The following is a 13,360-nucleotide window of genomic DNA, read 5'->3' as shown; positions in this document are numbered from 1 at the left end:
TGATCCAAAATGCTGCTGCCAGAGTCTTAACTGGAGTTACTGGGAGAGATCATATTTCTCCAGTTTAGCTTCTCTCCATTGGCTCCCTGTCAAATCAAGAATAGAATTCAAAATCTTACTTGTAACCTACAAAGATCTCAACAACCTAGCTCCATCTTATATTACATATCTTATTGTTCCATTTTTTTCCTAACAGAGCACTTCCCTCTCAGACTTCAGGTTTACTTGTGGTTCCTAGAGTTCCCAACAGCAGAATGGCCGGAAGAGTTTTCAGTTATCAGGCTCCTCTCTTCTGGAGCCAACTTCTAGTTTTTGTCCATGAGGCTGACACATTGCTTTTAAGATTAGGCTTAAGTCTTTCCTTTTTGATAAATCCTATAGTTAGGATCGGCTTGGGTTTCTAGAGCTATCCCTTAGTTATGATCATATAAGCTTAGATTTTTGGAGGACAAACTGACCACATTTCATCACTCTGCTGTTGTTTTTACTTGCTCTACTCTACCTGTTTTTTATTTGTAGTTATTTCTATCCTTAACGTGTGTTTTTGTCTGTCCTCCTATAGAAAGTAAACCTGGACCTGTCATTCTGTGTTAGTCTATTTCTCCTTCCTGTCCTTTCAAACCCAGCCAGTTGAGGCAGATGATTGCTCGTCCTGAGCCTGGTTCTGCTGGAGGTGTCTTCCTGTTAAAATGGAGTTTTTCCTTTCCACTGTCGCCTTTGTGCTTGCTCAGGATGGGAGACTGCAACAAAGTGAAGGTTCAACACAATCTTATGGCTTTCTTACAAAGATAACTTTTACTAATAGGCTTTTATAATGTATGTGTTTTTGTTCAGTGCCCTGAGACAACTTCAGTTGTGATTTGGAGCTAAATGAATAAACTGAATTCAGTTGAAGTAATAGCAGCATTATTTGTGGTCACGAGTCTTTTACTTTTACTTTGTTGATCAAAAGCTGAAAAGTTGGGGGTTTTTTACTCTGCGTTTAAAATGTAATTTATAAATATTGTACTTTTTTCCACATCAAAGTTCAGCTTTAATAAAAAATACAATTCTGCAAAAAGGTTTTTACCTAAAAGCTTTTTTTTATCTGAAGAATGCATTACAGGCATTGCATTTCAGCGAGATACATTTAATTAAAAATGTCTTCTCTCCCTGAAACTCAAACAAAACTGTTCATTTTTTCCCAAAGACTGCAGTATCAGTCTCTGACACACAGTTCGGATCTTAGACAAACTCAGGCCGTACAGGACTGGGTTAAAGACTGTCTGGCAGGTGAGAAAATACAGCACTAAACATATTTTGACCAATCTGGGAACATTGTTGTCGTTAAACCTGCTCTCAAGTATTTTATAGAGAACACAAAAACAAAAGCTGACAACAGAGATGAGGTGAGGTGTGCAGGTACTGACGGCTTTTTGTCGGGTCTGTTTGGATCCAGAAAAACAAACTTTAAGGATCCTCATGTAGGTGTAAAGAATCACACATACTGGAACGCAGACTGTAAGAAAAGTCATGATCAGCTCGTAGACATTATTAACTCTGGGCTCGGAACAAGCCAGTTTTATGATGGAGTGATTGTCACAGAAAATTCTGTTGATTGCATTCCCACAGAGCTGCAACGATAAACTCAAACAGGTTGTGACACTGACGGCTAAAAAAGGAGGCAACCATATGACATATATCAGAAAAACAACTCTCCTTTGTGACATTATTGTTTTATATTGAAGAGGTTGACAAATAGCAACATATCTGTCATAAGACATGACAGCTAGGTTAGTAAATTCTACACTTCCATATGTATAAAGACAGAAGACCTGCAGGAAACAAAATGGAGCTGAAACAGTGTGAACGTCCGAGAGAACCTGAACCAGCAGGAATGGAAACAAGCCTGAACTTCCATACAGCTCATTTACAAACAGGCTGCACAGAAACATGTACATAGGTTCATGTAGACTCCTGTTCACACAGATGACCACGATCAGAACAACATTACAACCAATGATTACTACATATATAATCATAAAAATCACAAAAAAACAATGTGTGCACAAACTGATATCAATGTAGCCTCGAAGAGTGAAATAAAAAACATGTGAAGAGTTCATTTTCTTTTTTTGTTTTTTTGTTTGTAAAGTAATCATAAAGACCTTCAGCGGCTAAACTAATCACTAATAAATGTTACATTCTGAGGAACTGTGCAAAGGTCAAAAGTTTTTACAAATGACTGAAATAGAGAAACAACACAAACAGTATGTGTAAACATCAAGAAAACCTCAATCTAACAGGAGAAAGTCAAGACACTGGTTGAATCGTGTTGACTCCTGACGGAGCTGAGATCCGAGTCTGGTTCCCTTCAAGGCTTCAGACAGAGAGACGCCCACAAAACAGGACCCATCATTATTCATCAGGATTTACAACCAAGCATGTTTAATCGCAGGCGAAATGATGGTGCAGTGGTTGGAGCTGCTGCCTCTCAGTGGGAAGGACACAAGATATACCCCAACTGTTTTTGGGTGGAGTCTACATGTTCTCCTTGTACACACATGGGTATTCTCTGGGTACTCTGTTTCCTCCCACAGGGTATTGTTTTTTTAGTTTAACTTATTGAGCTTTACCTAGTAATGCACTTAGATCAACTATTATTGTTTTTAAAATGTCCTGAAGGAACAAACGTTGACTTGATTGTTAAAGTAGCTTTGCGTTCTTTGTACTCAAGAGTTGTGCTCACGTTGGAGCTATTGATCTGAAGATAAACTGCCTCATGTTAAAATTAGGTGTGAAGACCACTGCAGAAAACGTGTAATGTTATGTTTCATACCAGGCAACATTTTTATGTTCCTACCTTCACCGCGAACTCTGGTAAGAGAAATGCGTGTTTGTTTACCCTGCGGAGCGGGGCTCGGTCTGTTTACATTCACACTGTACTCGAACCGCGCTGGAGTTCGCTTCTACCGGACCGAGACCTAGGTTTTAGCCCGGGCCAGAGTTCGCCTTTTTGTTCCGTGACAGAGTTCGATGGCGCGTTCACACCTCCCTAAACGAACCGGACTTTCTAGGAAAACGAGCTAGAGTTCGATTAAAGCGGACTAAACAGGGCTGGTGTGAATGCACCCTAAGAATCTGTTGGACTCCTGGCAGGGATCAATGCAGACATGTTCTTGTTTTTAGTTTTCTACATTCGCCTTAGAATCTAGCTGTTTTTTGTTACTTTTCTTTTTTTAGCCATCCTATTTGTTTAAAAAAAAAAAAATCTGTATGACTTTTTATAACTGTTTATTGTTGTTGCTGTTGTCCATTGTTGTCATCATTCTTTGTTAAAATCAGGTCTCTCTTGTAAATGAGTCCTCGAGGCTCAATGGGATTTACCTGTCTAAATAAAGGTTGAATGAATCCATCCATCCATCCATCCATCCATGCATCCATCCATCTTTACCCACTTCTTCCTTGGCATCAGTAAGGCTAGAAACTCCTGGACTGTGGCCCACAAGGCATCCAGATGGACTGAATAGCTCCAGATGATGATTACAATACTCTGCAATCATTATGTAACCAGGATACTTACACTCCACCACCATGCAATACCCAGGACCTTAAAGTTCTGCCACTTCAGCCTCACTATGGAAGTTTTGTGCATGCCTAAAACAGTTCACCTACCACACTGTCACAAATAACGAGGAGCCCATTGAGTTCTTAGTACACACAGAAAACCTTGAAAAGACCTGTCAAACAGATTTTTTGTTGCGGCGTGGTGGTCGCCTGGTGTGAAGACCCTCTTACAAAATGTACACAAACCAGTAGAATAAATAAATTTAAGGAACCAAATCAACCACTTTGGTAAAGATTTGTCAGAAAGTAAAGATTTTGACACATTTCAAAGTAAAATTACAACATGGGGCTTTGTGCAATGAAACTGTTTATTCTTTTAACCAGTTCAGATTACGTGAGTAGTGGTCGAGTGTGTACCCTGGGTATTAGGAGAACGTGGTGCATTGTGGGAACGGAAAGGTTAAAAGGAGCGGAGGGGTCTCAGGAGTCGCAGCTTGACAACTGCTGTATACTTGGGAGGATCCACACCTGATGTGTTTCTTTGTGCTGACCGTTAACAGATCATTTAAACTTCAACAAAGCTGTAAATATAATGTGTTTTAAGCTGTGACCTCTCACAGTTTCTAATAATTATTCATGATTCTGTTTCTGAAGTCATCATCAGATTAATGTGATGAATTTTTCACAGGTGTCATACTTCACCCTGACTGCCTACATTGATATTGGGCTCTTTAAATACTTGTTTTTTGTATTCATGATGTGTTTTTATGCCTCCGTCATCTGCTGTAATGTTGTTCTGATCGTGGTTATCTGTGTGAACAGGAGTCTACATGAACCTATGTACACGTTTCTGTGCAGCCTGTTTGTAAACGAGCTGTATGGTAGTTCGGGCTTGTTTCCGTTCCTGCTGGTTCAGATTTTCTCAGACGTTCACTCTGTTTCTGTTCCTTTTTGTTTCCTGCAGATCTTCTGTCTCTACATGTATGCAAACGTAGAGTTCTATAACTTAGCCGTCATGTCTTATGACAGGTATGTGGCCATCTGTCACCCTCTGCAGTATCACACTCTGATGTCTGGCAGCCTTGTTCTCAGGCTGATTGCGTTCTCCTGGTTTCTGCCTTTGGCTAACATAATTGTGATGATCTCCCTGAACGCCTCCTGTCAGCTGTGTGGGAACATTATTGATGGTTTGTATTGCACCAACCACAGTGTTGTGAAGTTGGGGTGCAGAAACACGATGTTCAGTAACGTCTATGGACTCCTTTACACGTTCACTGTGATCATCAGTCTCGCTGCATTGATCTTTTACACATATGTGAGGATCCTGAAAGTGTGTTTTTCTGGATCCAAACAAACCCGGCAGAAAGCCATCAGCACCTGCATGCCTCACCTGGCCTCTCTGCTAAACTTCTCCTTTGGTTGTTTTTTTGAGATAACACAGAGCAGATTCGACATGAGCCAAGTTCCTAGCATCCTGCGTATTATTCTCTCCCTTTACTTCGTCACCTGTCAGCCGCTTCTTAACCCCGTTCTGTACGGGCTTCAACTGCAGAAAATACGCATCTCTTGTAGAAAGCTGTTCTTTGGTCATAATTAAGCTGCTGTGCACAGATCCAGGCTCGTGAATCACATTGCTAAACAGATGCAAATGTGTTTATTGTGAAGAATACATGCAATAAGTTAATGTTTGTAAAATAAATGTTGGGGTTTATGTCATTAACTGAGAAATAGGTTTATTTTTAAACTTCCCACCAGAATATTTTACCACAAGGCAGAAAGTAATGAATAATGTGGTGCAAGATATTCAAGTGAGGACGAGTTACACTGTGGAGAAGAACAGAAGGAGTTTTGTCTCTCCTTGTTCAAGGCTGTGCAGAGTGATGGATCCTGGAGAGCAAACACAGCAACTTCATCCACTGCCAGGTGCAATGACAGAGCCAGGGGGTGGCCAAAGGTGGCCGTGGCCACAATAGATTAATCTTTGGCCACCCCAATCATTTGAAGAAACTTTAATTTTAATTAATATAAAAATTAGAAAGCATAGTTTCCTTAAATGATTGAGGTGGCCTGTTTGGACAACACACACACATCACTCTATCGTCGTTTTTCAAAATGAGATTGGACAGTGCACATAATGGCTGATTGATGGATGAGTCGCACAAATTTCCATGGCATATAATTTTTATTTCAAATTAATTATTTTAAATTATTTAGCACCTCCTGCACCTCTGTACAGCCCACACTGCAGGATAAACTTCCTGCTGCAGCTGATCTGCTGATCTCCGTGCAGAGCGGAGAAGTGGGCGTGGCTGAGAGCGCTTGCAGGTGGCTGAGAACATCGGAGGCAGAGAGAAGGAAATCATGACATTCTGTGCTCTTTTAGAGCATTTAAAGCACATGGTCAAACTCAAGGCCCGGGGGCCAAATGTGGCCCTTGTTGACATCTTATCTGGTCCCAGAGATGATATTTTAAACGTAAAATACTTTTATCACTTGAATTTTTTTCAGTAATCTTTGATTATGATGTTAAAAGTGCAACAGAGAATGTCAAATGAGACCAATCAAACTCTTGTGGAGAAACCTGTGACCAAGAAGAGATGTTGGGAATCTAACTTGAGTTAATGTAGATTCTGAAAGTGGCCCTTAGTTTGAAAAAGGTTTTAATTTCGGTTTTCACTTATCACGGGGCTTCAGGGTACAGATCCCCCACGATTAACGAGGGAGGGACTACTGTATACTGTATATATGGTGGTGGCCATCTTGGATATTGACCTGTCAATTTTTGAAAGGAAACTTTCATACGTGTAGATGCAGCCACATACCAAAACAGAAGTGGGTACCTCACTTGCTTTTCAAGTTTTTATATTTAAAACATGCATGGATGGACGGACGGAGGGTATTTTCAATCCCCCCCTTCTTGCTCCATGATGGGGGACAAAAAAGCAAATAAATGTGAGAAAAAAAACCAACTGGATGTATAAAATTTATATGAAATAAAATGAGAAGATGTTAAGTCCTCAAAACAAATCAACCAGCTCAGTTTTATATTAACCGTCCTTTACAAAAAAAGGAATCATTATAACAAAAAGCAAACACAATAGTGGAAAAACTAAATCTCCTTACAGAAAACCATCAGAATGAGAACTAGGCTCTGCTAAATCTATCAATCTGAAGTTTACGAAAAAAGAACTATGGATAATAATTCACAATACAGCTGATTAATGACTAATACAACAAGCATAAATGGTAAATATAAATATCCTGGGCTACTACAAAACTAGACGTGTTGCCAACCAGGAGGCCAAAAACACCTGAATAAATGGACCCAAATTAAATTAAATTAAATGATGTTCTTGAACCATTTGAATAAATTCAAAAGCTTGGTCTCTCTGTAAAGGTAATGCTCTGGAACTTTGTCATAAATATTGTAAATGCAACAAGTGTGTAGTTATGGAAGTTCCCATAAAAATCATAAATCTTTCTCATGTGAAACTTTTTAAATTATTCATTTAGATTTATACATACACTGTGGCTTTTGACATGACATTCACGAAGCTGACAGTTGCATATTTTGGCCTCTACAGGGCCGGTTTTCATCAGGCCTGAGCTCCACAGGTCTATTGTATCTGACTTCTCTTCATCTCCTGTGTAATGAACAGCACTTTTGAAAACCTGAACACGCATGAAGAGTCAAAAAATGTGTACACACTCCAGTCAGGGTGGAAATTGGCTAAAAATCACAAAAAAATGGCTCCACAGCATGTCCTAAAGACCTGTCTCTCTAAATAGTTTGGGTCACAAAATCTGGTACATTTGTAGACTTTACAATGACGTATTAAAGGTCTCTTGGCCAAAACCCAAAAGTACCTCTGCCATTTGGGATCAAAATGCTATTCTGCCATTTTAAAGTCCTATTTTGATCAACTCTTCCTGAACATTTTGAACTTTCTGCTTCCAACTGGGTCAATATATTCATAAGGCATGTGGGATTAAACATCTTTAAAATTCTGAGATTTAGTCACAGCCTCTGAGTATGGTTGGATTTCAAACTTTGATATTTTATCACAAAGTCTAATGAGTTGGGATTCTTTGGACCCAAAAATCCAGCCCACACAGAATGAAGCAATTTACCAAATTTATGCTTAAACAGAAATACTGCAGAGCTGAGATGAGAATGAGCACCTCCAAATCTGAGGCCATGGTCCTCAGTCAGAAAACGATGGATTGTTCTCTTCAGGTCGAGGGTGAGGTTCTGCCTCAAGTGGAGAAGTTCATGTATCTCAGGATTTTGTTCATGAGTGAGGGAAGAATCAAGCATGAGATTGACAGATGGATTGGTGCAGTGTCTGCTGTTTTGCAGACTCTACCGTTCCGTTGTGGTGAAGAGGGAACTGAGCTGTAAGGCAAAGCTATCGGTCTATGTTCCTACCCTCAGCTATGGTCATGAACTCTGGGTAGTGACTGAAAGAATGAGATTGTGGATACAGGCGGTTGAAATGAGTTTCCTCTGCAGGGTAGCTGGACTCTCTCATAGAGATAGGGTGAGAAATTCAGTTATCCGGGAGAGACTCGGTGTAGAGCCGCTGCTCCTCCACATCAAGAGGAGCCAGTTGAGGTGGTCCAGGCATCTGGTAAGGATACTCCCTGTGTGCCTCCCTAGGGCGGTGCTTCAGGCATGTCCGACTGGGAGGAGACCCTGGGGAAGACCCAGGACACACTGGAGAATCTATATCTCTCGGTTGGCATCAGAACACTTTGAAATCCTCTCAGAAGAGCTGGTGGCTGTGGAAAGAGATGTCTGGGCCTCCCTGCTCAAGCTGCTGTGCTCGGGACCCGACCTTAGAACAAGTGGAAAATAATGGATGGATGGATATCCTGATGCGTGCTTAATAATCCAGGTAGATAAGCAAACAAGGTTAAGTCAGGTCCTCTGGACAGATTCTTCTTTGTTAAAACATTTCATCGTTCTGCGCTGCAACAAACAGTCATAACATTGAGTTTGTTGGCGCACCAATAAAAAGTATTTTGGATAAAAGATGAAACCTTTCAACAAAGAACAATCTGTCCAGAAGACCTGACAGTTTTGTTGGAAGGATGAATACTGCAATGCCGGATACAGGATTGTAGGAATCGTGTGAAGACTTAAGCAGAGAGAGACAAATGAGTAACTGATAAGGGGCAAGTAGCACAATTTTGTTTAGATCAGAATAGGCCAATGTTAGGGGTTCCTCCAGGTCTGATGGAAAAAAGCTCAAGGAAAATCCATGAGCAACAGAGGAAGCAAAGAAGGAGAAATGTCCTGATACGGTTAACATGGGATCCACTGATGTAATTTTGTTGTGCTTTGGTGCAATGACAATAAAGCTGATTCTGATAGGTAAAACATTGGACAGGCAAAGAGGAGTCAGAAGTCAGGCAAGGGTCAGAAACATTAAATCAAAGTACATAAGAAAAACCAGGCAGGGGCAGGCAAAGTTCAGGGCTTCAGAAAGCAGAAACAGGGACATGATCACAATGACTTGACTTGGCTTGAAAAGTGCTGGATTTTGTCTGCATGAAGCTTCAGACAATCTGGCATATGTGCTGTGACTGGAAGGATTTTATATCCTGAAGAGCGCTGGTGTCTACACAGGTCGCTGGAGGTGGCTACAAGGGCCATATATTTCCACGTTATCTTGCGCGTCCGATGTTTGTTCCCTGGAGTGACCTCTGCAAGGAACAGGCAGCCTGCTGGGTTCATTTCTGGGTCTGACTGTGGATTATATCATGTCCTTTGCTATGCAGACAGGACTTGGGGAATTCTGGAATAAAATAAAGACTAATATTTATTTAAATAAATAAAAGTGGCAGCAAAAATTTACGGGAGCAAGGATACACAGAGGAAGACAGAGCATGATGGATGGAGAACACAATCCACAGATGACAAGGGAATACAAAGATGCAGAACTTATAGGGACACTAACACCTGGGAAAGGACAATGATGAACAGGTGCAGCAAGAACGGACAACATCAAGAAAAAAACACCAGGAAAACAGATTCTCACACCAAGACTGAATTTAAAAGATTCTTGTTGGTACCTACACTTTCTGTAAATAATTCAGTTTTGTTGTCAACTAGGGCAATGTCGGTAAAGCATATTAAACCATTTTTGTCGGGAGTAGGAACATAAAACCTTTGGGTTTTTATTTTTGTTTTGAAACAGTGAATGTCTCCTGATGATTTTTGCAGCATCTTGTCAAGAAAAACACATATTTTAAGCTAATTTTAGGGAAAAGGTTTCCACTCGTACCAAAAAAAATACGCCATGATGATAAACTAACAACAAGCAACACAGATGACAAACGTGGATCACATGACTCTGATGGAAGCTACACCAATCCCCTGCCAATTCAAACATACAATCACCTTCTCTGAGTCCAACAGGAAGACAGTTTGCCTCAGACTGCTGCTGTGAGAAGATTAAAAAGACAAAACTTCATCACAACTGGAGACACTTTCAGTCTCATCACAACAGAACAACATGTCTTGTCACTTGGGTTTCAGACCCTAATCTGTGTTTCTGACTTTTAGTGGTTCAACTGAGTTTTAACTGAAAGGATCATAATGAATCTCACAAATGTCTCATATTTCATATTTTCTGCTTACTATGACACTGGAGTCTTAAAATATTTATTTTTCTTGTTGGTCCTGTTTCTGTATGGACTTATTATCTGTTGTAATGTTGTTCTGATCGTGGTTATCTGTGTGAACAGGAGTCTACATGAACCTATGTACATGTTTCTGTGCAGCCTGTTTGTAACTGAGCTGTATGGAAGTTCAGGCTTGTTTCCATTCCTGCTGGTTCAGATTCTCTCAGACGTTCACACCGTTTCTGTTCCACTTTGTTTCCTGCAGGATTTCTGTCTTTATTCATATGGAAGTGTAGAGTTTTTAACTCTTGCAGTCATGTCTTATGACAGATATGTTGCCATTTGTTTGCCTTTGAAGTACAACACCCTGATGACAACTAATAAGACCGTTAGACTTGTTGTTGTCATGTGGTGTTATCCTTTTTTTACTGTTTTGATTTTAATATCAATGACTGCAAGTTTGCAGCTGTGTGGAAACATTATTAACAAGATTTTCTGTGACAACTCCTCCATCTTGAAGCTGGCATGTTTTGACGTCTCATTTATCAACATGTATGAATTTGTTAACATGTTCCTCGTCTTCTTTTTCCCTGCAGTGTTGATATTTTGCACATACATGAGCATAATCAGAGTGTGTTTTTCTGGATCCAAACAGACCCGACAGAAAGCTGTCAGTACCTGCACTCCTCATTTAATTTCTCTGCTCAACTTCTTTTTGGGTTGTTTTGTCGATGTTTTAGAAAACAAGATGAACATGAACGGTGTTCCCAGCGTGCTTCAGGTTGCAGGAAACTTTGCGTCTGCTTATTTTATGACATGTCAAACGCTCTTTAACCCTATTTTATATGGAATGAAACTGTCTAAAATACGTAGTTCTTTTAAGAGTCTTGTTGATAAAATTCATCTTTAAAGTCATTTTTAAACTATAAACAATGTTAAGTCTGAGAAAAACATTAATTTTGTACGAAATGGATGATACATTTTTTTATTATTATTTATTTCTCAGTTGTTTTATGTTTAAATTCATGTAAAATTTTGTACAATCAGGATACGAAAGCATTCCTAGTTTCATTAATGAAAATGTTAAAAGAACAGCTATAAAACTAAAATGTATTTATCAATCGTACAGACTTTCATGATGTTCAGAAATTATTGATCTTTATTATGAATTAATCTTTGATTTTTCGGCTGAAATAAACGGTGAGTTGTGATGAAAGGAACTGATGTTGAAGTTAATTATTGTTTTCTAAAATGGATTAATAACCAGTTGTTTTCAGGACTTAACAGGTCTTACATTCATCATAAGATATATGTTAATAAATTGTAAAAATCTGTAATGATTCTAATATTATTAATTTGATCTATCACAAAGCTTATGATTTAAGACAATGGTAAACTTTATGTGACAAAAGTTTTAATTTTTGTAAATCTCTGACACAGAAATATGACTACTCTCTATTAGCAATGAAAAACACTTTCATAGAAACTGACCTACAACAAAACAAGCCCGTTCTACTAAAAAACAACATGATTGTTTGTTTTTCTGGGTATTTTAATTTGCAGAAAATGTCTACAGAACTGTTAAAGGGTTCTATTGCAGCTACTATCTGGGATTCCAAAATCCATCAGCTTCTTTCTTTAAAGCCTAAAAGTAGTTTGAGAATTACCTTTGTAATAACCGAGTAGGACTTTTATTTTGAAGAGTATCTCCAAGGTTTATTTTGAAACACCGAGTTCAGTTATCTTCCTGTTTCCATGCCAACTGTCTGACTGAATCCTCCTGAACATTAACACTCTGATTTGAGATGACATGATGGATCTATGGGGGCAGCCATGATGGAAACATAGGCGGAAGAGAAGCATGCTGGGTAATATAGAAGAAACACAATCTGCTGAGTCGCTGGTTGCCATGCTGATAAAACACCCATTTTGTATTGTGACAATGGGTTTGGTTGCACCCAACAGCACTTTAGGCAGAAACACAGAATAAAAAGTAAGCCTCAGACAAACAGCCATTGTGTTAAAAATAAAGCCAACAACTTTTGACCCATGAGCAGCAGAGAGTTCTGATGGTCCGATATTTTTATATGTCTACAGAGTTTATATATGAGATTTATAAGTTAAAAAGAGCCTGGACTTCCTGTTTTGATGACAAAGGTCAGATCTCATAAAGTAACTCAATAACAGTTTGGATGTGTGACCTTAGACCTCTGAGAGGACTGGACAGAATGCATCAGTCCTATGGCAGTGACAGACACACTGAACCACCAACGTCTTGGCATGCAATCCCAGTCCTGACCAAGTTGGGACATTGTGTATTCGATAAATAAAAACAGAATGCAATGATTTGCAAATCTCATAAAACCACATTTAATTCACAGTGGAACATACTGAACATATCAAATGTTGAAACTAAATATTCTACCATAAAAATTATAGCAATTTAGCTAAAAAAAAAAAAAGTCCATGCTCAGTAATCCAGCAAGCTAACAATTTTCAGTCGGGTCATCTGGACAGCAATTTAGAATTTGATGTTTTCACCGTCCCCCGTGACCCAAAATGGAAGAAGCGGGTAAAAGATAATGGATGGATGGATGGATGGATGTCTTCAACGTGTTGTTCCAGGTCCATGTTCCCTCTGTGATGAATCTCCTCTTCTTTGAACAACAGTCTGTAAACGTCCAGGACCTGAGGAGACCAGTTGTTGGGAGGTTTTTGTCAAGGAATTTTGGTGAAGTTTTATGGATGTTTTTAACTACAGTACTATGGCTGAGAATGTTAGCTGCCCGTGATCCATGTGTTTGAGTTAGCAGAGAGTTCTTTTCTCTCTCAGAGAGAGCTGAATGAAGAGCTGCTCTGACACTGCATACGCAGTTGGCAGTCCAAGGACACAGGTCTGCCTGTGAGCTGGGAGCTGATAATCATAAAAACAAACTTCGCACACTGTCCGTGGCAGATTCGTGTGACTGGGCTCCATGCTTGTAACTTCTGTACATCTGTGTAACCTCTTGTGAAAATCTGCCCTTGCAAGTAAAACCGGTTCAAATATTTTTGTAATCAAGCGTGGCTTCTTTGAGTAAGTAAGATGAAGAGAGGATATTTTATCCAACATTTTTAAAGAACCAGAGGAGACCAGCTGTTGGAGGTTTTAAAGAACCAAAGGAGACCAGTTGTTGGTTTTAAA

At 39.4% G+C, this 13,360-nt stretch overlaps 3 protein-coding genes across 3 annotated transcripts; 2 read left to right on the top strand and 1 right to left on the bottom strand.

Annotated features, from left to right (window-relative positions):
* Positions 1–1,133: 1,133 nt before the first annotated feature.
* Positions 1,134–2,141, bottom strand: LOC119411007 (olfactory receptor 10A6-like). The gene has a single exon (XM_037677927.1). The coding sequence runs from the start codon at positions 2,139–2,141 to the stop codon at positions 1,134–1,136; it is 1,008 nt and encodes a 335-aa protein (XP_037533855.1).
* Positions 2,142–4,219: 2,078 nt separating this feature from the next.
* Positions 4,220–5,143, top strand: LOC119411006 (olfactory receptor 10A6-like). Its single transcript, XM_037677926.1, has one exon. It carries the CDS (start codon positions 4,220–4,222, stop codon positions 5,141–5,143), a length of 924 nt encoding a protein of 307 aa, XP_037533854.1.
* Positions 5,144–10,150: 5,007 nt separating this feature from the next.
* LOC119411005 (olfactory receptor 49-like) lies at positions 10,151–11,086 on the top strand. Its single transcript, XM_037677925.1, has one exon. It carries the CDS (start codon positions 10,151–10,153, stop codon positions 11,084–11,086), a length of 936 nt encoding a protein of 311 aa, XP_037533853.1.
* Positions 11,087–13,360: the final 2,274 nt, after the last annotated feature.

This window comes from Nematolebias whitei, chromosome 6 (genome assembly GCF_014905685.2).
Source record: "Nematolebias whitei isolate Nwh7 chromosome 6, NemWhi1, whole genome shotgun sequence".
NCBI classification, from domain to species: Eukaryota; Metazoa; Chordata; class Actinopteri; order Cyprinodontiformes; family Rivulidae; genus Nematolebias; species Nematolebias whitei.
Note: the sequence above shows the minus strand (reverse complement) of the source record. Positions and strands in the feature narration are given on the sequence as shown.